The 27,416-nt window shown below is 31.1% G+C and overlaps 3 protein-coding genes across 5 annotated transcripts in view; 1 reads left to right on the top strand and 2 right to left on the bottom strand.

Annotated features, from left to right (window-relative positions):
• Positions 1 to 14,189, bottom strand: part of LOC106785601 (E3 ubiquitin-protein ligase Rnf220-like) — a 205,345-nt gene extending 191,156 nt beyond the window's left edge. The window contains exons 1-3 of one of the 3 annotated variants that reach the window (XM_014746217.1): positions 12,359 to 13,683; positions 9,444 to 9,557; positions 2,180 to 2,795 (exon numbers count right to left, since the gene is read on the bottom strand). In XM_014746217.1, coding sequence (XP_014601703.1) covers positions 2,180 to 2,795; positions 9,444 to 9,557; positions 12,359 to 12,424 — 796 coding nt within the window. In that variant the 5' untranslated portion in view covers positions 12,425 to 13,683. The other 2 variants (XM_014746216.1, XM_014746218.1) reach the window with 2 other exon arrangements.
• A 535-nt stretch (positions 14,190 to 14,724) lies between these two features.
• Positions 14,725 to 18,227, bottom strand: LOC106785602 (zinc finger protein 714). The gene is made up of 3 exons (XM_014746220.1): positions 17,946 to 18,227; positions 17,221 to 17,358; positions 14,725 to 17,143 (listed from the first exon to the last, which is right to left on the bottom strand). Exons 1-3 carry the CDS (start codon positions 18,081 to 18,083, stop codon positions 15,311 to 15,313), a joined length of 2,109 nt encoding a protein of 702 aa, XP_014601706.1. The 5' UTR covers positions 18,084 to 18,227; the 3' UTR covers positions 14,725 to 15,310.
• Positions 18,228 to 18,620: 393 nt separating this feature from the next.
• Positions 18,621 to 22,769, top strand: LOC106785629 (TATA box-binding protein-like protein 1). Its single transcript, XM_014746257.1, has 5 exons — positions 18,621 to 18,766; positions 19,576 to 19,875; positions 20,440 to 20,690; positions 20,778 to 20,872; positions 20,948 to 22,769. Exons 2-5 carry the CDS (start codon positions 19,588 to 19,590, stop codon positions 21,184 to 21,186), a joined length of 873 nt encoding a protein of 290 aa, XP_014601743.1. The 5' UTR covers positions 18,621 to 18,766; positions 19,576 to 19,587; the 3' UTR covers positions 21,187 to 22,769.
• Positions 22,770 to 27,416: the final 4,647 nt, after the last annotated feature.

Raw genomic sequence — 27,416 nt, 5'->3', positions numbered from 1 at the left:
ACAGAATAGAAGAAGAAGAAAAAAGAAACAAGTGGAAACACAGTTGTTCGAAATTCGCGTAACGTTTGAATGTTGAAATTGAAGTAACTTATAGATGGTAGAAAATGAACGTTAACAATTTCCTTCCTTCCTTCCTATTTTACTTTCTCTTCGTACGAACCGTAACGTGTGGCCAGCCCTGTCTACAACAAAGTGAGTATCGACTAATTAGCGACGCGAGTAACGTCACAGGTAACGCGCACTTTGCAATGGTCAAAGGACATTGTTATCCATTACGCTCCGATCCCTTTTTCTCTCTCTCTCTTTCTCTCTCTCTCTTTCTCTCTCACTTTGCTATCCCCTTCAGTTTGCACCTTCACTTTTTTCTCGCGTAATCAAACGAAAATTAGCAGAAGAGAGAAACCTTTTTTACTTTCTTTCTTTCTTTCCTTCCTATCTTCTCTCTCTCACTCTGTAGAGAATTTACAAAGCGAGTTTCCAACGATAAAAGGACAATTCTAAAAGTAATGAGTACGCGAGAGGGAAAATTCTCGTAGGGTGAATCCAAACCTCGATGAACACATAGAAAAGAGAAACAGAAACAGAGAGAGAAAAGAAAAAAAAAAGAGAGAGAGAGAGAGAAAAAGTGGACGGCAAGGTAGCCGAGAAAAATGAATGGCTCTATCTTTCGGTAATTAAGACAGACCCGGAAAAATAAACAAACTTGCGAAAACGAGAACGAAAGGCTTTGCTGATGGGCCAGTTCTCTCTCTCTCTCTTTCTCTCTTTTTTTCTTTCTTTCTTTCATTTGGTGAAGCAGCTGTTACGTTGCCTAGGGCCGAGTCAAATAAACGGTTTTAGGTAGATTAAGCACACAAATCTCGATGCTCTTTCCCTTATGCTGGACTCTCTCTCTCTCTTTCTATTTCTATCTTTTTCTCTCTTTATTTATCTCTTTGGTTGTTCTACTTCCTCCTTTTCAGTCCAACTGTTTGTTGACACGAGACCGTTGATATTCCTACCTACTATCATCCAAAAATATGATCGTCCTCATTCGTTCGTATAAACTGAAACCTCGAAAATCCTAACTTTCGGTCAACAGCGATTAAATTTAAACCGTCCATTTTCGTAATATTCGTCCAGATTTTCTAATAATTTCAACTTTCACATATGTGGCGAGCATGTATGTTTGTGTGTTTGCGCGTATACACATTCAGGTTTTCCGCGACATCATTTCTATATGAAATTTTGGAGATGAATATCAAACAAACGGATCGTCAAACACTGTACGACTTTAGGTATCTAATGCATTAAACGTATTAACGAAGCTTCAAACGAATATTTTATGCTTTTTCAGCACAGTCTACTGCATGCGTTCATAAAAATAATGATCGATATTATTAACATTCGATCATTTTTTTTTTTTGTTAGAATGTGGATGATTAAAAGGAAAATAATAAATACGGGTAAATCTCTAATTGCTAATTCTTAATTATTAAATGATATTTCATTGAGACATATATTTATAACGAGATATTAGATTTAACGAAAAGATTTACCCATAGCGAAAAAAATAAAAAAAAAAAAGAACGGAAGAGTTACGGAGTAAACTAAACAATATTGTTTCGTACTTTATAAATTAATATATTCACCGTATACAGTTAGTCACAAGAATATTCGTATACTAACTATTAATTTAAAACAATCGATATTTTCTTATCATAGAATACTACAAAATTCTTATAAACAGAAACATATTTTAAAATTATCAAACACTTTTCAATTAATATAAATTTCAGTTTATAAAGAATTCAGAAGCTTCGCGTTAAGAAACAAACACCGATTGTTTCAAACGTACAATAATACCATGTACGAATACTCCTGAAACTTACTGTATAACACACACGATGATTATAAATATATCTATTAAAAAAATCAAAGATTGATACGTATACTTAAGATAAAAATACATCTATCCATTTATTCTAGCAAGTATTCTTCGAGTAATAACTTCCGGGACTCTTCCAAGAAGGAGAAAATAGAAAGAGAGAAGAAAAGTCGATAGGAGAATCAGTAGGGTGATGGTAGTGGTGGAAGGAACAAAGAATAGATAGATAGATAGATAAAGCTTGATATATAGATAGTTAGATAGAGGAAGGGAGGAAGTGGATAGATAGATATAGGTAGATAGAAGACTCACGTCTGTAAGGTCGTCCCTCCTCGGGGGTGGAGCGCTCGGTGTTCTCGGATCCGGGTGTGGCGTTTGCGTCTCGGTCCTCCTCCTCGGGGGTTGGGCCTCGATTCGGCGCCGAGCCGGTCCCGGTGCCCGTCGGAGAACGGCTCGCGGAACCAGCTGGGCTGTGAGGTGGAACTTCCGGTCCGGAGGATAGCACTGATGAAACGGCACCACTGGCTGTACCACCAGCACCAGAACCAGCACCACCAGTACCAGCACCAACGACGTTAGCAGAGCCCGCCGAACCGGTGGCTGTGCTTCCTGGGCCCGAAACTGAGACAACTGCACCTCCACCGGCGGAGGGGGGCAAGGACGAAGGCGAGAACATGTTCGACATGCTCGAAAGGGAGCCGATGCTTGGTAGGCCCGAACCGGCTACCGAACCGTTACCCGTCTCGACCTTGAGGCACTTGCTCGGTGGCGCGAACGCAGAAGGACCAAGGGGCCTGAACCCACCGAATGGTAACCGATGGTCCAACGGGTGAAGAAATTGTGGTGGCAGGTGAAGCATATGATGAAGCCCGTAACCGAGGGACGCCGCTGTGCTGAACGGCACCTGGAGCTCCTTCGAATCTGTCACCTGTATATTGCCATTTGTTTTCAACGTTAGATATATATAAATTATTATTTTCTATTTAATCAGTTGTTTCTCTCGTCCAAAAATAAAATTCTTAATGAGAAGGTATCATAGGGAACTTGGACATAAAAAAAAGAAGTAGAACTTAATTTAACTAAGTTTAACTTTATTGGGACTTCTTCAGCAACTTAATCTTTATAGTTCAGCGTATTTTTACTTTGAGTAGACATACATTTTTATTTTTATTTTTAATATTCAAAACACAAAATTATTATTATTATTATTATTATATAACGGGCTAATACTTAACGAAGTTTAGATGTTTTGTGTTTTGAATATTAAAAATAAAAATAAAAATGTATGTCTAGTCAAAGAAAAAAGACGCTGAACTATAAAGATTAAGTTGCTGAAGAAGTCTCAATAAAAGGGACGAAACGTTCAACTTAGTAAAATTAAGTTCTACTTCTTTTTTTTATGTCCAAATTCCCTGTGATACCTTCTCATTAAGAATTATTTCCTATTTTTATATATTTTCAAGAGTTATACTTTTCTTTTTTTTTCTTTAAACATGTAACATTGTTCTAAATTCGTACCATCGAATTTTTTTTCTTTTTCCCTTCATCCAGGACCAACAAATATTCTAATATTACTAATTTACGGATAAAGATTAATTATCGATACGCTTTTAATAACGAGTACTAGGTGGTACACACACACACAACAAACGAATGGACTCTGGTAGTGGATAAGGATTCACCGTTTGCTTTTTCAAACGTTAAGCTAATCGCGAACGATGGAACGTGATTTCGACGTGCAACGAATCCATCCCTCTACCTATCTTTCTCTCTCTCTCTTTCTCTCTCTTTTAACTTTTCAACCGACCAAACCGTAATTTTCATCCATTCGTTATGAAAAAAACAGAGAGAGAGAGAGAGAGAGAAAGAGAGAGGGGAACAAAAAGAAAGAGTGAGAGAGAAAGAGGGACGAAGGGGGGGGGGGTTAGAGGGGTAACGGGAGTAACATATTTGCCGAAGCTTATTTTGTTTGTTGGCCTTTTTATTTTTCTTTTTTTTTTTTATTTTTTTAATGATACACGTTACACGTGGGAAATACGTTTCGTCAGCCGATGAACGAAACGTTACCCGATAAAATGAAACTGCGGTATTTCCATTACATGTAGAAAAGGTGAACGTACAAAAAAAAAATATATATATATATATATCTGTGTGTGCGTACATATATCTATCCATCTATACACATTTTTGACATCGCGGTGTTGAGCGCGTCGATGAACACGAGGGATATATTTCTGGCAATAAGTTTAAAAAGTTAATGGCATCCTGATTGCGCGTTAGTTTCAACATGAGTTTCGCCAAAAATTATTAAAGACGTAATAAATCCGCGATTTATATAACACAGAGAGAAAAAAATCACGCGCATAAACGTAAAGGGGATATGTATAATGATATAACTCAGGCCCCCTTCCTTCCTTCACTTCCTTGCTTAATGATTCACCCTACAAATTAAACATCTTCGATGTAAACGCGTTTTAAATATTATAACAACAACAACAATAACAACAACGATAACGATAACAATGATTCAAATCTATGCGTTGCATGGTTTGTTGGCCGCTGGTGCATCAACGTAAGCCGTTAATAGAAACCAATGTTTGTTTTTGTCGACGTTAAAAGCCTTATAAAATAATTCGTTTCATTTCATAGTGATTATTTTTTTCTTTCTTTCTTTTTTTTTTATTTTTTTTTTTTTTTGTTGAGTTTGTTTGTTCGTTTAAATATATATTTTTTTGTTTTGATTCTCCGTTTCTTTTTTTGTCGTTGTTATTTCCATTCCTTTTTTCGGAGAGGGGGTGGAGGGGACTTTGTTTTTTCGTAACTCATCTCCACCTCCACCTCCACCTCGTTCTCCACCCCCGTACAAACCGAGCGAACGAGCATGGACTTAATAGACTCGTCAATCACACTCGAAATACGCGGCGTTACAACAGTACGCTACCGACGGCGAAGGATTCGGATTTTGACGGATTATTATAACACGATGGTCTCCCGTTATTAACAATATTACGTCACGTACCACCACCCATATTACCAGCCATTCGAAGGTATTCAAATAACAATTCGAAATATCGTCGATATTTCTATCACATTTTCACCACCACCATTATCATATCTTTAATCATACAAGTGAAAAGAACAATTCGACTAATTCGCGTATATAAGTTAGAAATAAATCAAAATGTTAAAAGGATAACGAAACGTTTCGACACAATTTCGTTTACAAAACAATTAAAAAATAAATAAATAAATAAATAAATAAAAGAAAGAAGTAAGGTAGAGAAAGATATTTCTATCACATTTTAATTCTCCATTATCGTATCTTTGATCTTGCATATAAAGAAATGATCAAAAATCAATGACGATATTATGGATGTTAATAGAACAAAAATGAAAAGAAAAAATAAATGAGTTTTTAATGAGAGAAGAAAGAGGATTGAAAGAAATTGAAAAAAAAAAAGAAGAAGAAATAAAGAAGATACGTACGAAGAGAAATATTATCACATTTTATCATCTCCATTATCATAAAGACGACGGCAATTTAAGATGTTGAGAGGAATAAAATTTTATAAAAAGAAAAAAAAAAAAGAAAAAGAAAAATTCAGACAAATTTCGCGAAAGGAAAAGAAAGAATTGAAAGAGAATGACGGGGGGTAGGAGGGCGGGGAAGGGGAAAAAAGAGATATTTCCATCACACATATTCATTCTCCATTATCGTATCGTTGATCGTCCAAACGAATACAAAAAAAAAATCAACGATGACTTTGGACGCGTTGAGAAATAAAATTCAAAAAATTCAAATCAATTTAAAAAAAAAAAAAGAAAATGTAGAATATTGTAGAAGAAAATTTGTAAAAAGTAAAATATTAAACGAATGATAAAAAAAGAATAAAAAATAAAAGAAAGAACTAACAGAGAGAGAAAGAGAAAGCGAGAGAGAGAAGAAAAGAAGGGGTAGGTACGAAGGGGGTGGTGAAATGGAAACGTAGAAAACGAGGTATCGATAAGCAGCTTTCGGATAAACATTTCATTCGACCAATAATGACATGGGCGATGAATCGCACGGGAATTAGTGTGCCACGATTAGTTTATTATTCTTTTATGCCGATGGAAATGAGGTTTTGCATTTGGCCCGCGTGTTTGCGCCTCCTCGAGAGCTCCAATCAGTGATTTATTAGCTATTCATTATTATTTTAATTACCGACGAACGACCGCCGATAGATACGCGACCTTTTTTTTCTTTCACCACCCAACCCCCACCACTTCTTTTTCCTTTATTTTTTTTCTTTTTTCTTTTCATCACAAGCTTTTCCAACAAATCGGTAACAACGAGCGACGCTTTGCGAGCTTATAAAACGATACTTTTTTTCCATATTTTTTTTCTTTACCGCTCACCCTTCAACCTGAACTACCCACCACACCCCCTCTAACACTTTTATTTTGTTCTCTTCTTTTTTTTTTTTTTATTGGCTATAGTTGTTGTTGTTGTTTATTAAGTTTCATTTTCCCTTGTTCTTTCTATTAAACATATTATTTTCATTCGCATAAATTTATTTTCTATATTTTTCTTTCTTTTTTGTTTTCCTACAAGACCCAGACAACAACAAAATACATTTTTCAATCTATCTATAGATGTATAAATTTAAAAATGTTCAAACGTAAACGTTACGAGCGCCAAACGAATACGAAACTGTGGATAAAACAAACAAAATTCTTTATAACTGATAAATACTCGAAGAAATAGTTCAACGATATTATTATACGCGTATCTTCGACAAATTTTCTCAACGAAAAAGTATTCGTCTTCGCTTCATCTTTTTTTTGGTTTCAATTTAAAATCGTAACCTATCCGAATGCAGCGGACAATGTGGATCAAATAAACAAAAAAAGAAAAATGTACAAAATTGATCGTATAAATTATTATACTAATATAAATAATTGCAATGTAAAATAAATGTTAGCCTTAATTCTCGAACTTTATTATTAAATATTTATAACGATCTAATGTATCGATAATTATAATAACGGACTATCAAAATAAAATTAATTTTATGAATTTTTGAACTTACATTAATCTACTGTCATAATTATATATATATATATATATATATATCACGTAACAACAACGATACCAACACTATCCTTGATTCCTAAAATTTACTTTACATTACACAATGATTTATATTAAAAAATATATAAACTAAATCATATAATTAATATCGTCAATTGATTAACTTAAGTTGAATTATCTGCACATAAACATATATATATACATATATATACATGTAGGATTGGATTCGATGTAAATATGTATAATGAACCTACACCGAAATTAAAATTCTACTATATTATAATATTTAATAAAACAGAAAATATAGAGAGAAATAAACGATACATAAAATGACTCGCGATCTTTAATCAACGTAAAATAATTCTACTTATTTAATTCGACTTCTATTTTCTGACCGACCCGAAATACGTTCGTTATATTACTTTCCCGCAATGTTCTTCACCGTTCATTTATATATCTGCCGTTAGCAGACAAGTCGGTGTTATCTATACCTCTTGTCAACGTACATATTTTAAATCAAACGTTATCCTTCATCTTATACATCCTGTAAATAAACATATTTAAACTAAATCGTTATTAAATCATATAATCTTATCCCTTATACATCTTGTAAATATAGATTTGAACTAAAACGATCTTCTTCATCTTACAACGTACTTTGATACACATACTCGACTGTCATCTGTTTATCTTATGTTCCTTTTTTTTATTTATTATGAATCTTTACCGTTTACTCATACCGTTTTGTTCTTAAACAACTATTACCATTCTTACATATATATTTACCACATAAAAGTAAAGGTACCAACACTATTCCCGCGATTTCTAAAATGTACTCATCAAAAAAAACTAAATCATATAATATTAATTCCCCCACCCCCCAATACTATTCTCAATTCTTTGTACTATTTCCGATAATTAATCAACGCCGAATGAATCCTCATTTTCATTTTCCATTCCTAATTTGTTCCTTTTCTTCACATCATCATTATTATCATTATTATTATCATAAATAAAAGTGTCTCAGGGAAGTTGAACAGGTTGAAAAATTGAGTACGTTTATTTCGATCTTATATTATAAAATCTTATTGTATAAGATCGAAATAAATGTTCTAAATTTGTCAACCTGTCAAACATCTCTGAGACACTTTCCTTTTATTAATAATTTTCTTTTTGGACGTGATAGAAAATTAATTGATTATTATTATTATTATTATAATTGAATATTTTATCTTTACCCCGTTACTTTGAGTCTTTATCGCGACAGCTTTTCAATATATTCGCACGCGCGCTTAGTTGCCGCCGCCGGCAAAACTGCGGTTTACGTTACGGCGTGAACGTGTTTATCCGGCTGGCTGTACAAGGATTTACTTTCTTTCTTCTCGCGTTTCGCGATCGTGTAAAAGCCGATAACACACGCGTTAAGATGACTTTTCAACGATCGTTCGATATAAAATTATCCATATTCGAACATTTTTTTCTTCGTCATTCGTCGTTAACTTCGAATTTTATTTCATACAATATTTTGGAACAAAAATTCTCGATGGTACGAATGCTACGAATACTTTTTTTTTTGTTTGTCTCTCTTTTAAAAGATCAATTATTATTAGCTCATTAATTAAAAACCTAATCGTCTTATTATCACATTGATCAAATGAACGTTAATTTTTATTAAATATTACGTGTAAGTTCATTTTCTTTTTTTTTTTTTGTTGAAGAAGAAGAAGATGATGAAGAAAATTATTCGTAAACAAAAGTCGTATAATTTGTCGACGTTTTATTTGTAATTATATCATAAATGTTACATTTTCAAATATGAACTTACACGTTATTTTCGTAATAAACCGAATCATATATTTCTTCGTCTATTTATTTTGATCGATCGTTCGATCGATCGAACGAACGAACGTTTCCGACAATTAAACAATTATTCATTTATTTTGATTGTTGTTATTTATAATATACATAGATATATAAATGAAAAAAACATGCAGCACAGAGTTAGGAATAGTCGTAACATAAGAGTAGGGATAAAGCGGCCATCTATTTCTACGCAACATCGAACATCGAAGCGCAACGGGGTACCATATGTGCATAAATCAAGCAACGATAATGCATGCGTATCGAGTGTTATCTTCAAGGCAATCGATTTTATACATCGAGGATCAAGGTATTTCAAGGAGTACAAAGTTAAACCAAGAGAAAATTCTTACTACAAATTTTCGAAAGAATTTATCTATCTATACCCATAAAACAATAATTTTATCAAATATTACCTGGGGTGTGCGAAATAAAAAAAAAAAAAGAAAGAAAAAAAAATATAAAAATTAAAAAATTAAATATAAAACGCAAAGAAAACAGATAAGAATATTTAGTGCGTGCGTGCGTGCGGGTTTGTGTGGGTTGGTGTGATTTTAAAAATATTCGCAGAAAAGCGGGAAGAAAAAGACACTAGTATAGGGCTGTTTTGGGGATAGTAAAGGCGAGGAAGAAAAGGACACTAACTTGTGGATTGAAGGGTCTTTGCATTCTCAGGGCCTCGGGCAGTCCCCCGGCCTGCGAAAACACGACCAGGGACGGCGGTGGTAGATGATTCGGCACGTACGCAGAGTTATCCATCTACAACAAACATGTTTTCCTCGTGTTCCTTCCTTTTTCTTTTTTCTTTTCTTTCACTCTATTTATCTATTTCTCTCTCTCTCTCTCTCTCTCTCTTGCTCTTATCACAATTCTTCTTCTTCTTTCTCTTCATCTTCTTCCGTCTTCTTAGCACGAATAATAAGTCGAATTAAAAAGAAACCGAATAGGACAGACGATTGAACAATATTTGCCTTTTTTCTTCTTTTTTTTGGTTAAAAAAGTTGACCTTATAATTAATTGCACATCGATCAATTTCGTTATTTCTTTCGTGTGTAATTTTTCTTTTTTTTTTGGGGGGGGGGGGTTAAAGGTAACCCAAGAGAAATAAGAAAAACAAAAAAAAACTGCGAGAGAATTATTTCGCGTGTATTATTTTCTCTATATTTAAAAATAAAATATAGAAATGTTTAATTTTTTTATTTCTTACCAATCGTCATCGATAAGATATCAAAATAATGATCGACCTTTTTTTTCTTTTTTTTTTTTAAATATAATTATTACGATTATTTATAATTATTAACAATTTCAATAACGTGTTTCTCTCATCGTTCATCTACAAAGAAGATCATGTTATCCAATGGTTCTCTCGTCTGTCCTATTAATCGGTCGTCGTTTTGTTAATTATTTCTATCCGCAATTGAATAGTTTGTCGTTAACAGAGACTACTAATCCAATAACAGGATCTCCTACAATTGCTGTTTTTGCTACTGCTGTTAGTCCTGGTTGCTGTTGCTTTTGCAGTTAGTGTTTGCCGGTGATGGTGATGGTGATGGTATTCTTGCTCCTGCTTCTGCTACTGCTGTTGCTGCTATTGCTGTTGCTACTGCTAGTTCTAACCTTTCAACGGGACATATCGAATTCGATACGGGAGTAATTGCATCGATCGCTGCCAGACCGCCTTCTTCTTCTTCTTCTTTCTCGCTCCACGCAAAGTCACCGTTCCTAACGAGACCCGTAAGAAAAGAAAAGAGACACGTTTCTTCTTACGGGGAGAAGAAAAGAAAAAAAAAGAAATCGGAAAGAAAAAAATTTAATAAATTAAAAAAAAAAAAGAAACAGATATAGTGTGAAACATGGCACGTTCGTTCATGGAAAATTGAGAAACCTAAAGCGACACGCGAGAGAAATCCTCCCGACGATTGACCATACCGATATACATACTATACTTCATAATAAATAAATCATTAACAATGAAAAACAAAATAGAGAGAAGGATTTTTTTGTTTTCTCTCGAAATCGTTGCTTGCAATCGTTCTTTTTTTGTTTTTATACTCGTATTACTCGAGTGTTACTTTACACAATAATCTTTCCTCAATAAGATTTCATTTGCAAATATTTTCTTTTCTTTTTTTTTGGTTTTTGATCGAATTATAAAAACGAACTCGTTACGCGATTTATATTTATTTATTGCAATTGCGTTATAATAAACTCGATATTATTTGCATTATATAAAAAAATGACTTCACTTCGGAGTATATAAAAAAAAAAAAAAAGGGATTAATAAGAATAGACGAAAAAAAAAAAAAGAAAATACAAGAGAAAAAGAAAACAAAAAAGAAAGTAATAATTGTTGTAAATAAAATAAAAAATCTTGTTGTGAATTATGTAAATAAATAAAAATGTGTTACGGTTGCATATGTACGGCATGGATGTATCGACGATTTAAATCGAATCAAGGGGGGAAAATCAATACTTGGACGATATTATGTCATCATCCGATACCGTCGAACGCAGCTAAAGCGATGAACGCGTAACGAAATTCCGGATCATCGAATTCTACGATTACACTTCGACATTACCAATTATTTCTCGACGGTTCGCAAGTTTTCGGGGAAATATCGCGATACACAAATTAATCTTGCGGGCCGACGCATTCGACATCGATCGTGGTTACTTATTCTCCTTATCTTCGTCATCGTCGTAGTTTGCATTGAATTGAATACGATCAAACGATTATTCCGACGGCACGCGGCGTTTTTAACTCTCCTTAAAGAAGAATTAATGTGTTAATTAACAAATATGTGATTTATTTATTTTAGATAAATACATTTTGCTGATCAAAAGAAGAAGAAGAAGGAGAAGAAAAAAAAAAAAGATAAAAGCGATCGGATTAAATTGTTCGATAATTTTCGAGATAATTTTTATCGAACGGCATGAAATATAATCGAATAGATCGATGAAGAAGATCGATATATCCGTTTCTATTCATCGAATGACGTTTATCCGATGTCCTTCTGACGTGAGTAGTCTCGTTACAGAAGGCAAACGTTTAGGCTGGACACTTGTTGCACCGAACTTCTCCAACCAATCGGAACTAAATTTCTTAACGAGTTTTAAAAATATTTTATCGTTTTAACGCGAATTATACGAATGTATATTTTTCGTTCAATTTTAACATAATATATGCGTACGTTTATGTGCGCGCGAGTGTGCGTATGCGTGTGCGTATGTGTCCTGTATTAAATGTAATTTTAATTTGCAATTAAAATTTCGATTATCGTTATTTGTAATCGTTCTTATCGTAACAATCTCTTTCATCGAGAAAAAAGAATAAATTATGTATTATACGTATTGTGTAAAAATAAATTAGAATTTGTTTCCAACGTTGTTATAATACTTGGCAGCGATCGAGCGTTTAAAACATCGTTGTAATTCGATGAGGAATAGAAATAAAAGTAAAAGAAGAATAAGAAGAAGAGGAAGAAGAATTGGAATCGTCGAAGAGCAATAAGAGTATATTAAATAACGTGTGTATATCCTTTTATCACCAATGCCCGTACATTTTCCTCGTGTGCACTGAAAAAGTCGTGCGCGGCAAGCCGCGACATACGGCTATCCGAGAACATTCACACTACTCTTTTTTTTCAGATTTTCTCCGTTTAGATCCTCTCTTATCCGTCGCTGCTTTGCGAGAAACTAGCTTCGAGTTTCTTCTCGGGACGCACCATATCCGCGTGCCACTAACGTCTTCAACGTTAGCTTATCAAAAATGATATAATGATATAAAAGGACGACGCACGACAATAGTAGTCAACGACAATATATCGTAATAAAAATTTAACAACGACAATGGTAACAACGCGATACGTTAATTATGGTTATTATTTGCGTAAGAAAAAATCGAGAACGTGAAGACTATCGTTTAACGTATTTCGAAGAACGCGCCTTGTCAAACCTAACCTCGAATAAGCGCAAGAGCGCCCGAACACCGGCGCGGAGACTGGCGCGACGTACACTGACGGTGGCTCACGATTCGCGCGCTTTTCCTCTCCTCTCTCTCTCCCTTTCGTTTCGTCCTCGTACGGCGGCGTACATCACGCCGTATACGACGTCACGATATACTCGGGTGCCGTTGCTGGTGCTGCTGCTCCGGTCGCGGTGTGGCAGTAACAAAAGACGAGAGGATTCTATCTTTCTCTTTCTCCCCACCCTTTCATCCTCCCTCTTTCTCTCTTACTCGCGCGCGCTTTCTCGAAAGAAGAGAGAGAGGGTACGAGTAGCGCCCGTGGCGCGACTTCAAAATTCAAACGGAGCACGCGAGCCCGCCACTCTTTATCCCTTTCTCGCTCTATCTCTCTCCCTCTCCCTATGTGTATCTCTCACTCGCGAGACCTAACCTCTCCGTGGTCTGTCAAAAATAACGTGTTACTTTACGCGTCCGATATCTCGAGCGGTGGTAACGACGGTGGTTGTGGTGGTTTACCACTGGATCGACTCACCCTGTACTACTATTATAAGTAAGCACGTTATTTAGGTGAGCCGGCTAAAAGGGACGGTTCGTTTGGACGGATAGGTTGGCTTGTTGTGTTGGATGATTATAGGAAACGTAGTTGTCGCGAGATAATATGCAAAAACTAAAAGCATGAATCTAAAAAGAAAAATAGAGTGATGGAATAAGGAAGGACGAAGGAGAGAGGGAAGGACAGATGGAAGGGATAACGAGGGAAGCGAGATGAAGGAACGAGAGAGCGTAGAGAAGGAGGCTAAGGAGGAGCTTGGCGTCAGGATGTTACGAGTGCGGGTGGAAGAGGACAACCACCAGGCCCGTGCAAGCAACCTCGTGGACATGCGAGTGCAGACTGATTGGAGCATGGAGTATGAGGGTACTTACCCACGAGCCCTGAGTACGGCGGCGGAGGTGGCGGTGGAGGTGAGGTGGAGGCGTGGAGGCACCGACCGGCGGCGGTGCTGACGTGCGCGCGTGTTTTCCGCCGCCATGACTGGCGCCACCAGCGCTCCCCCAACCAATGCGCATGTGCGAGATGCGCACTCGTCCGACGCGCACCAAACTCATCGCGACGTACGGACTTCAATCGCGCGTTGTCCGTGCAACCGGTAACGTCTTGAGATTATTGTCTCCTCGTCTTCTTCTCCGAACGAGTTAACTTAAGTAATATTTTCTTCTTCAATTTCCTTTTCTCTTCCAAGAATTATCCTATGGTAATTCTACTTCTTACACTTTCTTGACAATTTCCTGGCGACTTAGGTTTCCAACCATTTAGAAGATGTTTTAATCTGGTTTTTTTCAATTATTTGTAGATTTTGTGAAACGCAAACGATTGTTTATCATTTATTTAATTTACTAATGTCATTACCGGCTTTTTAATATAATTGAAAAGTGTAAACGAGAATTATATGTGTAATTGTGAAAGATTTCATTATATTCTTTTAATATAATCTTTCAGACTTATAAAGTAATTTAAAAAGCCAATAAATACGTATATTTAATTATATAACAATTTAAAACGTGTAATATCATAACTTATCGAATTATTCTGTAAATTGAGCTATTTCATTGTTATGCCTTCTGTTATAAATGAATCTTACATGTTGAAAGAAATCAATGGGATTCATTTTCTTGAAGAATTCTTAATAGCACTATATACAACTTCAAAATTTATTATGCAACTAGATGGCGTACGTTCATGGTCAAACGAATAATGTAATGTGTTACCGACGTTACCGAAGACGAATTTACAAATATCTTACTCATTTATGCAGGTAGATAGCGCATTCGTATTTAAATACGTTACCGACATAAGGTAAATCAGTCGAGTTATCATATGATGTTACCAAAAGATTAACTTACAACACCAAAAATAAGATAGAAGTTTTAAAATTATTAAAATGAATGTAAAAGATTACATATGTTAAGGTAGGTTGTAAAAATTGTTAAATATAATTAACTTATAATGAAAATCTTTTATACAACTTTGATAAATATACCACACCTTTATACAATCATACGCATACATGTACACATTTTATAAGAGTAAAGAATTTAAATCTATGATAAAAAACAGTTTTAAAATTAATAATTGTTTTCAGTCTTATATTTACAAATATTACGAGTATTAAATATAAATAAAATGTAAAAAAGGAATTTGCTAATGTGTATAAATAATGTTGCACAAGGAATACAAAGAAAATTGTTTAGCTACATCCTATAAGTTCACACAGAAAGCAACCATTTATTGCTTAATTCATTCCTAAAATTTATAAATCACGATCCCTTAAGATTATTATGCCTTGTAGCCTTAATTAAAGATGTCAATTATACTATATGTAAACCGTCAATTAAATATGAAACTAAAAATTTAATATCTCCAATATGGAGCTATACATGTTCAGTTACTTGAAAGACAGAAATTCTATCCAGTGCAAGCAAAATGTCTACCTCTCTATCTTTTGAACAAAATAAGTAGGAAAAATAAAACATTTGTTAAATAATATTAATCATAGTGTATAAGATTGAAAAGGGCATCTACATTTTCTTTTTCTGCTTCTTCTTGAGATATAACTTGCGTGACATCTTGATTTAAAAGAACTTGCTCTATGAGAATAGTTTCTGTGTTTACCTCTTCAGTAATATTTTCTCTCGATACTTCTTCCGTATTATTATTTTTCCCTTCATTTTTCTTTTGTTTCGTTCTTGGTCTGTCGTTATGAATTTGCATGTGGCGTCTTAAATCATACTTCCCTACAAAACGTGAAGAACAAATTTCACAACCTAAAGGTTTCCCAGTAGCATGACTCCACATGTGACGTCTTAATGCTGCGCTGAATGTAAATGCTACTCCGCAGACATTACAAATGTGAGGTTTTTCTCCTGTATGTATAAGACTATGATCTTTTAACGTAGCTCTCTGGTTAAATCTTTTCCCGCAAACTTCACATGTATAACTTCGAGGATTCGAATGAATTCTTAAATGATTTAATAAATTTCCTTGTTGTGAAAAACTTTTATTACAAATATCGCACTTAAACGGTTTTTCTCCTGTATGAACTCGCATATGAGTTTCAAGAGTACGATTATTCAAGAACCGCTTCCCGCAAATCGTGCATGGATATTTTGGTAAATGAAGACCTTGAGGATCCAAATGTGTAATTAAATGCCTTTTGTAATTACCTTTGTGGTTGAACAAGCGTGAACATTGACTACACGTATATGGTGCGCCATGTACGTGCGTTGCAATGTGATTTTCTAATTCTACTTTAGTTTTAAATCTTACACCACATTTTGGACAACGATGTCTTGGAAAATCTGTATGACAAACCATGTGTCGCTTTAAATACCTTTTTGAAGTGTATGCTTTATCACAAATAAAACAAATATACGGAAACTGTCCAGTGTGTTTTTTAACATGAGTCCTTAACTCTTTATGACTATTACAATCCATCTCACAAACGACACAAAAAAATGGACCACTACTTGGAACATGATTATCAATAGTATGAAGTAAAACGCCGGTAAGTTTCTCATAGTTCTGCAAACACAAAGTACACTGATATTCTATTGTGTTATTCTCAGTTTTTATTTCTTTGATTCTAGTTATCATATCATTTAAACTTCCTAAAATATTATCCTTAGGATCAATGAAATAATCTGAGTCAGAATCATTGGATTCTTTTGACTCCATGTTCTCCGTTGTTTTACAATCGAGTTGGACGTTGAGATTTATTTTATCAACCTGTTCTACTGATTCATCCGTTGATATCATTTGCCAAGCTTCGGTTTCAATGTTTAATGTTTTAGTATTCTTTGATTCCATATCATCAGATATGTATATTGCATCTAAAAATTTGTCATTTGTCTTAGATTCTTCAAAGTTATCCTTCAAAAATAATGTTTTAATATCAATATTTTCATCCTTTGATTTGCAAAGATGACCATGATACTCTGATTTAATGGACTCCATTTCTGTGTCTCCTACATATACTACTGTATAATTTAAATCTTGTGAATTGGAAGTATTACAGAATTGATCATCTAAGTCGTTTTTAATATTATATAATTTATCATGCTGAGAGTCATCTATGATATTATCTAAATGATCTTGAATCTTATCCATTTCATTGCTATGATTAAAATCCATTAACGATATTATTTCTAAGGATTGTTCGTCTTTACTCTTCTTTTCTGTAACATCCTTTCTTAATTCTTCGTTAATAGAGCTCGCATAATTATCAGAAATCATTTCAGAAGTTTCGAAGAAAACCTTTTTTTGCATTAATTCATCTTTTAAAATTATGCAGTCTTGTTCATTTACATTTTCCATTTCTTCCTATTATAATAGAAATAAAATAATTAAATATTTATTATACAAACGTATACAATTTTAATGTAACAAATTACTATTACATTTTCGAATTGTATATTAAGCATCTTCCTAAATTTTTCTTCTGTCTTTTGTACTTGTAATCTAAAATTATACGATGTAATTGTCCGATAAGCACATTTCGTGCAAAGCATTTGTGGTAATCCATCGTTCCTATCAACCTAAACCAATTTATTTTTCATTAATATTATTTTATCATTGATGAACAAATGTATATAATTTTATAAAACATTGAATATTATTTTTACAAATCATTGAATATATATATTTACATATACAGTAGGTGATCGGTTGATGAACATAATCCATTCAAAAATGATGTTTGCTATCCGAATTGTTTGTTAACTTATTATTGAAAAAAAACAACTAGAAATACAAAATATTACTTCTTCTTGTATTTTCTCTACGATGTGTTCATTATCTGTTTTGTTCGTAGTTCAACTTGTTCGTTACCGATTACCTATTGTATACATAGATACAAATAACTTTATAAATATTCATTTTTTCAGATTACAAATTATCAACTATATTTGCTTTATGATAATAAATAAATACCAATTTCATATAAAACCTCATATTAAATATGCGCAGATATATACATAATTTTATGCAGATCAATTGTTGAGGTTAATAAGTAGCCATTAATATTTCCTTTTTATGTAAAATGTTATCTCAACGATTCAAAATGATAAAAATAAATTGTATTAATTAAATTAACATTATAATCAGATTTTTTCTTTTTACTAACTCGAATTAAGGTAACTTCCTGAAGCTTTTCAGGCAAATTCTTGATACCAGTCGTGTCGTCACCATATATTGGTAAAAGTGCACAATTAATACCCATACAAGCACGACACATATTCCTGTAAGAAACTTCCAAGTCCATGGTTAAAATGTTCTTATTATTTTAAACAGACTCTCAAATAATTGATTATGCTCGTTGAAATATAAACATGTACATTTCACATTTCGCGGTACTGCCATTCGACGGTCTTTACTACTTACATCCGATGTAAGTAGTATAGTCATGGATTATGCATCTAATATAACGTATCTTACATAATACACCAGAAAAAATCGAGTGATTAATTTTTTGTACAAAAAAAATCTATCTTTTTTATTTTCAATATATAACATTTTTCATAAATATTAATTTTCTTCTTCTTGTTTTCCTTCTTTTTATTATAACATTTACGTCACCATAATGATTTATTTATTTCTTATATAGGACAAATTTAAAATAACGATACACAAGTAAACCAATGAAGACGTATTTGGAAGCTCGACCAATTAAACCATCGCATAATCATTGGTCAGTTAGAAATTTGTTCATTTTTCATTGGTCCATGGTAGTTAAGAGCGGAAAAGAATAATATGAATTTAGCATTATATTCCATGGATGTTTCTGGTTAGTCGTCAACGTGATAACTAGCGGTCGCCAGTTTCAAAGAACATGGCTGGTAGCAATGGTCGTAATTATTGAGCTAGCTGTACGATTTCTTTACACTTGTCAACAAAAATATTAATATTGAAGCAATTATTTAAGGAATAATACGTTATTAGTTAAAAGTAAGTATTATTAGATAATAATTATAACAATAGAATTAAGTAGAAATAGATTTATTTCAATAGTTCATCCAATTTTGTCAACATCGATGTAATAGTATCCGTTTCCTCTCTTCAGAGACGCTCTTATATGAAATTATAATAATTAATACGTTATTTATATTAGATAAATTGTTCACACGTGATTAATATTTTGCATGCCTAATTTGTACCGTTGATTAGTTGAAAAATTAATTTTTTTTTAACAATCTATAGACCTTGAGTCACTCCTCGTGTCCTCGTCAAATTGTTTCTATAATATTTCGTAGGATGATATATTAAATATATTAATTGTATTAAGATTTCAATATTTATCGATAAATATAATAATAACATATAAATCATACGATTATCTAATTTACACTGATATCGATTTAAGATTAGTAATACTTATAATTTTATATTTTTTTTTATAATACTTTTTCAAACACACGTTCGTCTAAAATATAAAGCTATTTTACACAAAAACAAATATCGTGATAATATTTTTGAATTTAATTGAGTTTATTAGAAAATACGCTGATTATATATCATTACCCTATATACCTACTTTTATTTTCTCATATTTCAGACTATTGTTATATCACTTATAATTACTGATATCTATTTCTCCTATTAATTGTACTTACGTTTTACCTATTAAAGTTAATATAATTTATATATATATTTATATATTTATATATATATTATATATATATTCATAGATTATTATTAATTATATCTAATATTCAAGAGTACTACATGTTTTATAAATATTTTATATTCTGTTTTAGGTATATAATATTATGGCAACTGCTATCCAGAAAAATAGCATGAAACCTTTAACGAATAGATCTTTAAATCATGTAGAAAATGTTGAAAATTTAAATAACAGTGATATATGTACAGAAAGTAAAGATAATGGACTCTTTAAAGAAGATATGCAATCATGTATGTCTGAATCCGATCAAGATACACCAGAGCTTGATATTGTTATAAATAATGTAGTATGTAGCTTTAGCGTAAGGTGTCATCTTAATTTAAGAGAAATTGCTCTGCATGGTTCAAACGTTGAATACAGAAGAGAAAATGGAGTAAGTAATTTTTATATTTTGAATATAACAGAAATAAAATTTTTATATTGAAACAAAATAATTCGATTACGATTTTAACCCTCTGAGTATTACGAATGCATATATACGTATTTAATAAAAGTTGATAGCATGGATTATTGATGCATATATGCATTCATTGATATAAATGCGAAGTATACAATGTCGGTTTCCCTATTAATGTTTTGAGTCTTATTGCACCAAAATTATGCTCAAAAATAATTATCTCATGTTATTTTATTGAGAGAATAATTATAAATTATAAACTCATATTAGCAGCTAAGTATATTATACCCAAGAAGTACTTTTTCCAAAAGTATTCAGCACTTAAACAGTTAATCCCTTGTACTATAATTTAATGTGACCCGTAAGAATTGCCAAGAGTAGGATCCATGTTTGTTGTGTTAGGGTCATTAAATGTATTACGAGTCTCATATGTTATAGTGTAAGGGATTAATATAAAAATAAATCGTAATGATCTCTTTTATTTTTTTAATATTAATCAAATGTTTAATACTAATCAGTTAAATCATTTAAAACTATTAGATGATCACAATGAAGTTGCGAAGACCATACACAACTGCTTCTATTTGGTCTTCGGGAAAAGTAACTTGTACTGGTGCAACTAGCGAACTAGAAGCAAAAATAGCAGCACGTCGATTTGCGCGTTCCCTTCAAAAACTTGGCTTTAAAGCACGGTTTAATAATTACAGAGTGGTTAATGTATTAGGTACATGCTGTATGCCATTTGCCATCAAAATAACATCGTTTTCTTTATATCATAAAGAAAATGCAGAGTAAGTCGATTTCTCCTCTAATTCAAATTTGCTTAAAACGTTGGAAGATTATAAGTTTGATATATTACAAAATGTGTCATATTTTAGTTATGAACCAGAATTACATCCTGGTGTGACATACAAATTGAAAGAACCAAAAGCAACATTAAAAATATTTGCTACCGGAAGTGTTACAGTAACAGGTAAATAATATTCCTTTCCTTATCCCAAACCAATATTCTGTATCATCATTTAACTTATGTACAATAATATTACAGCACCTAATGTTGCTGCTGTCCAAGCTGCAATAGAATATATCTATCCGCTAGTCTATGAGTTTCGCAAGGAACGTTCAGTAGAAGATAAGTTAGCATTGGAAACCAAGAAACGCAGACATGGTAAAAAGAGAAAACGAGAAGAGTTCCTACATAATACGGATTTAATATATGATCCTTTGTTTTCTCCTTCATCTTCTTCCATCGAAGAAGGAGCTGACAGTGATGCCAGTTGGAACTGAACTGTTTATATTATTATTTTTCTGTTAATTATAAAACAATTATGTGTATATTTCGTTCGATTAAGAACGATTATCAATTGCACTGGACAATTGCTGCTGCTAAGAGTGATGAAGTGATGCATATTTCATTTTCTTAGTGTCTGACAAGTGCGTGAGTGTCAAAGACAATAGTGTACATTAATGTGCACTTAAACTTGTAATTATCTTTGCACTTATCAATTTGACTGACTTATGTTTTTAAAGTAACATCCCTCATATTTTCATTCTATCATACAACAATATATTAAACATACATCTCTCCAAGGCATATACATAGGGCATGTGTCGTTCTTATGTATACACTATCATTCAGTTTTTTGAAAATAATATTTGGGATGTATTTAGTAATATTTTTGACAAGACTTAGTTTATATAAGGGATCACTTGATTGTATTTATGATTTTATGAATTATACAAATTCAAATTAGGTAACGGAAAAAAAAGTATACATATATACGTTCCGTTGATTCAAGTTGCATACTACAATGTTTGGGCTATAAAGACAAGTATCAACGTAATAAATGATTGGTGATACGTATATTTTTTTTTCTTTTACAATTTATTTTTTTTTTTTCTCTTTTTTTTTTCTTTTTTTAATTACACAAAAATTCTCGTCAGTTTTAGTTAATGAATGTATACTGTGCCAAAGATGGATGTTCAAAATTTAACATGATACAATTGAAACAACAAAACAAACGAAACTACAAATTAATTTTTCACCGCTGTAACATTTAGCTTTTTCATTAACATAGTCTGCTTTAATGGATATGATAGTTTTTTAATATAATAATCTATATTTTGCGATGTTTCCGGAAAGAATATATAATATCGTTGATTCATCAGACTGTATCAAGCAAAAATACTACATGTGTATATGTAGTATTATATATTAGTACATACTTAAATATATATATATATGTACATACTTACATACATATATATGTAACATATGTATATATTAAGTATGTAGTACATACTTAAATATATGTATATATTTAAGTTTGTATAATCAACATTAATAATAGCCCATTCTCGATCAAACACATGACAGATTTATTTAATACATTCAGATCAATCAGTTATCTACTATGTACTATCATTGCTATCGTTATATTCTATAATTATATAGCATATGAATATAGGTCAATGACATTCTCAGCAATGTTAACTTGCTAACACTTATGTGTTAATTATTTTGTATATGAAAATTAGAAAGTTATTATATTATTAGGCAGTATTAAGATAAGTTCATCGATAATTACGATAAGGACTATTAAACTTATGAAATATCACAAATAACTCTTCTTGGCAATAACGAATACTATCATTTGTGATTTCATAAGCGTCCAAATAGTATTTATGTGTATGTATACAGATATATATAAAAACAGAGAAAGAAAAAAAGAAAAAGAAAAATTCTTAGTTCTTACTAAAAAATACTCTCTAAAATTTTTAAAATTGTATGGTCAACATTTTAGTAGCAATGTACCAAAGTTACAAGAAATATCAAAAAAAAAAAAAAAATATATATATATATATATAAATGATAAGATACTTGAAATAAATGGCAACTGGAAGATCTGATAGTATAATGAATAAATAATAATTTCAAGGATAGGAGTAAAAAGTATTTAAAAAAAAATAATTAAAATAAAAAGTAAAAAATGTGGAATGTGTATATGTATAAGAAGTATATCAAAATAAACAAGTTTCTCTCTGTAGAGCAAATACTTCGTAAAATGCTGCTATTTTAGAATGTTTGAACGAATGTGGGCTGTTTTGCATTGATAATATTATGATATCAAAAAAATTTTCTTTTTTAATTCGAACATTTAAAGAAGAAATTGCCATTTACAATAAAAGAAACAAACTTAAAGGCTTAATATTCACTTGCTGCCTCATTTATTCTTGCTCATTAAGAAAAACAACATGTATTACGATTGTTGGTGTTAGCTAATGCACAGCATAAAGAAACAAATTATTGAAATGAAGTTTACAAAAAGTGCATATATATACGTATATATTATTTTTTAATCAAAAGCAATACATAATGTAAAATTTCTCATGAAAGTGATTGAAGAAAATTTACACTCTTGTAAATTTCATATACAAAACTACTAATTACATAACTTGCATATATATGATTTTTTTATAATATATATGAATATCATACAGTGTCAATATGGTATCTCTATTAATCGATCAATTTTTATATTGTTTATATAACGTTTATATTTTGAAAATGCAAGTACTTGGTTGAAGTTTTCACTATAACTTTTGTTTTTACAATTCTTTATTATTTGAAATCTTCATACGATCTAGTAAGTGCATTTGAAATATATTACATTGATAGATAGATATATATATATATATATTCGAAAAATTCAGAATACAAAAAAGTAAAGAATCTTATCATTTTTAAAATTTCTTTAATCGCAAACTAACAATACATATTATTTATTGAGAAATAATAAGACATAGGAAGTAATTATTAGATATAATTAGAACGATAATTATGAGTGATCCCCGTATAATATATAAAAATAACTATAAAGATTTTTTTTATGTTGTCATCTAGCTAGCACCGTCGACTTTTGACGATTATTTGGAACGATATTTAATCAAGTGTTTTGAAGAAGTTCATTTCATTTGTAATCATTATTGTTTTCATATACATTAATTTTATCCAAAGAAAATTTTTTATTTTAAATGCTCGAATCATCGAGTTAAAGTCACTGCCTATATTATACAAAAAAGTTTCCATAGAAGATGAGAAAATTTTAGACCACAATTGAGTATACGTAATATTTCTTTCCTTTACTTTTTTATTCGTAATATAAAATGTTTTATTATTATCTTACGGTTAAATAATATAACCCTTATATGAGCTATGTTCGCTAAATGTATATACAGTACATATTAAAAAAATAGGCAATGTGGCATATATTATTGACATGAATCGATAAGGAAAATTATATAGACACTATTATATATATATATATATACAAGTGATATATGTATAACTGTTGGTACAAGTAAGGGATGATTCCACATGAAAAACTAAATAAAAAATGTAGAATATAATTTGTTTATACAAGGCTTTGTTTTCGAAAAAAATCAGTTTGAAAATTATACTTAACTGAGCTTGTAAACCTTAAAAACTAAAAGCCTTATTTGATATGCATAAAAGTAAAACTAATGTAAGAGATGTCATTATAATGACAATATTTCTAAACATTAAGAAGCATAAAAATTAAAGTTTTTCGAAATATCTAAAAATGAAATATTGAAATTCGTCAAGCTAAAAAAAGTACACGCACACCCGGCAAATTTACAAACTATTTTCTCCAAAACAAATACTTATATGAACAAATTGTATTTTATATTCTTTTCTTAGTTTTTCGAATAGAATCATCTCCTGTTCGCTTATACAATTAGATATATAGGATGCCACTGTATATCTATGTGTATATATATTTTTCCTTAATATATATATATATATATTATAATAGTAATAATAATAATAATATAATAATAATAATAATAATAATAATAATATATATTACTAGACTTTAAAGTGCCAGGCTTTCTGTATGTCTTTGTTGCAAAAGCACAGCGCTGTTATCAATGTTATTATTATTATTATTCTTTTTTTTTTTATTTCAATGATTTTAATATAAAAAAGAAAAAACCCCGATTAATTTGTGCACAAAGTACATTAAATAGAATTTGTCTCTTTTATATTTTTTTCTTAATACAAGAGTTCCTTTTTTTAAAAAAAAAAAAGAAAAAGAAAACGCTCCGTTATTAAATACATAATCAATTATAAATATATTCGAGAAAAGAAAAAGAAAAAAAAACAATTTCGTTATAATCATAAATAGACCAAATGTACAAAATGAGACTGAACTGCTTCCACCGCATTTAATATTTTCCTATACAATTTAAGACACTGCGGAATTTATATAGTCTGGTCGAACCTTACTAAAGAACATACATATGCTGTGGATATATAGATAATAATATTTTATTTATATTATTCACTACAGACGATATTTAATATTTGCTATTTCTTTTCTTTCTGGAGGTAATTTTTTTTTTTAAGTATTTCGACTTTTTACATAATCCAATTTTCGTCCTAACTAAATTATAATTTCAAATTTCTTCACGTGAGATTATTTCAGACAGATTTTTTATAGACAGGATTGTATACGGTAACCAGGACGGATTATAACTTCATTCTTTGTACAGATAAAAACAAACTAAAATTTCTAGAAGAAAATGTTGCATCATTTAACAAGTTGCTTGCTTGATCGTCCAGTAAGCGCAAGTTTTTACAGAAACGCAAATGCTAATTATTTATCAACCGTGTTTTTTCCATCCGTGAAAGAAATCAGTTATAATCCAGTCGATTTTAAGAACAAAAATAAATATAAAATTATACCGAATGCAACCTGTGTATACGGGTGTTCTTTTTGTTTTTATTATTTAATTCTTTCTTTCTTTCTTGCAAAAATCAAAGTCGTAAAAAGACAACGGAAATACGTCGGTGCGCAATTGACTGCAATATTAAATATTATACTTCTTAAAAAGAAGACAAATTATGACACACATCCGGAATAGTTTGAAAAACAAAAAAAAAGGCTTGATACATCATATTATTCGCACAATATAAAATATTAAAACGAAAAAAAAATATATATATTATATATATATAAATAAAAAAAAGAAAAAGATAAATAAATAAAACTATTAAAGGTATGCTTGCTTGATTTTCGTAGATTATTATCTCGTTACAGCGATATGTGATATTATATCAATATATTTAATTAACACGAATTCTGTAATTATCGCATATACACCTCTTTATATATAGCAATAAACAATAATGATATCATAGAGAAATTATTCAAGATTGTACATGTGAAACAAAGAATCGTTTAATGCAACGATTGTACTCGTTATACGGATGTGAAATAGCTTATAATAACAAAAATAAAAATCGTATATTATCACATTAATCTTTTCCGACATTTTTCTTTTTCTTTTTTAATTATATCCTTGCTATAAAACAGAAAAAAAGAAACAAAAGAACAGAACAAAACTACAATAAAAGAATAAGAATAAATTATTTCTCGACAGTTATAAATACAAATGTTAATACTATAACGATTTTTGATATTTTTATTCTATGTGGACATCTAAATTATGTATAAATATTAATTTACATGAAATATACAGTTAGTGTCTCTTAAAATCGTACACCATTATGCTCACTAGATTTTTGCATGAAAACTATTGATATAGCTTGTTTGAGATGAAGAACATTTAAAAACAAATTCATTAATATACCTTAATTACATATTTAATGAGTTTAACACTTGAAAGCCTTATTTATAACAAGTGAATTAAACAAATACGAAAATAATATATAACAAATGCTTGTATCTTAAAATCGTACATATTGATATTACTGTAGAAACAGGGGAAATATTTGATTTTTTAATTTAAATAATCCTAAAAATTAGTAAAGTACGTTAAACCGTTCGATATATTTCTCTTCGAAATCCCCCGTTAGATTGGCTCGTTGTCCTCTATGAAATGGATTTAAAGTTTCTTTTATTTATTTTTGTTTATATGACTTTACAAAAGAGAAAATTCTATTTATTACGAATATTATTCCCATTATATACATGCGCATCTTTCGGAAAGTCATATAAACAACATTTAATAAAAGTACTTTCACAGGGGACAAACGATTCAGCCTATTGTTTGATTTCAAAGAGGATGGTCCACCGAACATATACTCCGTGTTTTAGACCACAATATACAGTTTCTTCGATTAATTAACAATTATTTTAATATTTTAATAAACTCAACGTATATATAGAATCATTTAAACACACATACGTTGGATTAAATACTACATACCTATTCACATATTTTCAATATTAAATAATTTCGATTTGATATTCTATTTGACGAAAATTTTACCATCGGAGTCATCACTGTACAGGAACGTTAAAACAATCACAAAAATTAGTAAAGTACAATACTATATTAAATATACCTTAAATGATTGGTAATTAATCGAAGGAACTGTATATTGTGTTCTAAAACACGAAGTATATGTTCGGCACACCATCCTCTTAAAAATCAAACAATAGACTGAATCGTTTGTCCCCTGTGAA

This window comes from Polistes canadensis, unplaced genomic scaffold (genome assembly GCF_001313835.1).
Source record: "Polistes canadensis isolate GaletaPanama2010 unplaced genomic scaffold, ASM131383v1 scaffold_53, whole genome shotgun sequence".
NCBI classification, from domain to species: Eukaryota; Metazoa; Arthropoda; class Insecta; order Hymenoptera; family Vespidae; genus Polistes; species Polistes canadensis.
The sequence above is the reverse complement of the archived record's forward strand: the minus strand, read 5'-3'. Positions and strand labels throughout refer to the sequence as shown.

Excerpts from the sequence above, each read along its gene's own strand:
- LOC106785629 (XM_014746257.1), top strand. The coding sequence starts at position 19,588 with ATGGCAACTGCTATCCAGAAAAATAGCATGAAACCTTTAACGAATAGA. Across the intron at positions 19,876-20,439 it reads AATACAGAAGAGAAAATGGA|ATGATCACAATGAAGTTGCG; the intron begins GTAAGTAATTTT and ends TAAAACTATTAG. Across the intron at positions 20,873-20,947 it reads CGGAAGTGTTACAGTAACAG|CACCTAATGTTGCTGCTGTC; the intron begins GTAAATAATATT and ends ATAATATTACAG.
- LOC106785602 (XM_014746220.1), bottom strand. The coding sequence starts at position 18,083 with ATGGACTTGGAAGTTTCTTACAGGAATATGTGTCGTGCTTGTATGGGT. Across the intron at positions 17,359-17,945 it reads AGGAAGTTACCTTAATTCGA|GTTGATAGGAACGATGGATT; the intron begins GTTAGTAAAAAG and ends AAATTGGTTTAG. Across the intron at positions 17,144-17,220 it reads TTAATATACAATTCGAAAAT|GAAGAAATGGAAAATGTAAA; the intron begins GTAATAGTAATT and ends CTATTATAATAG.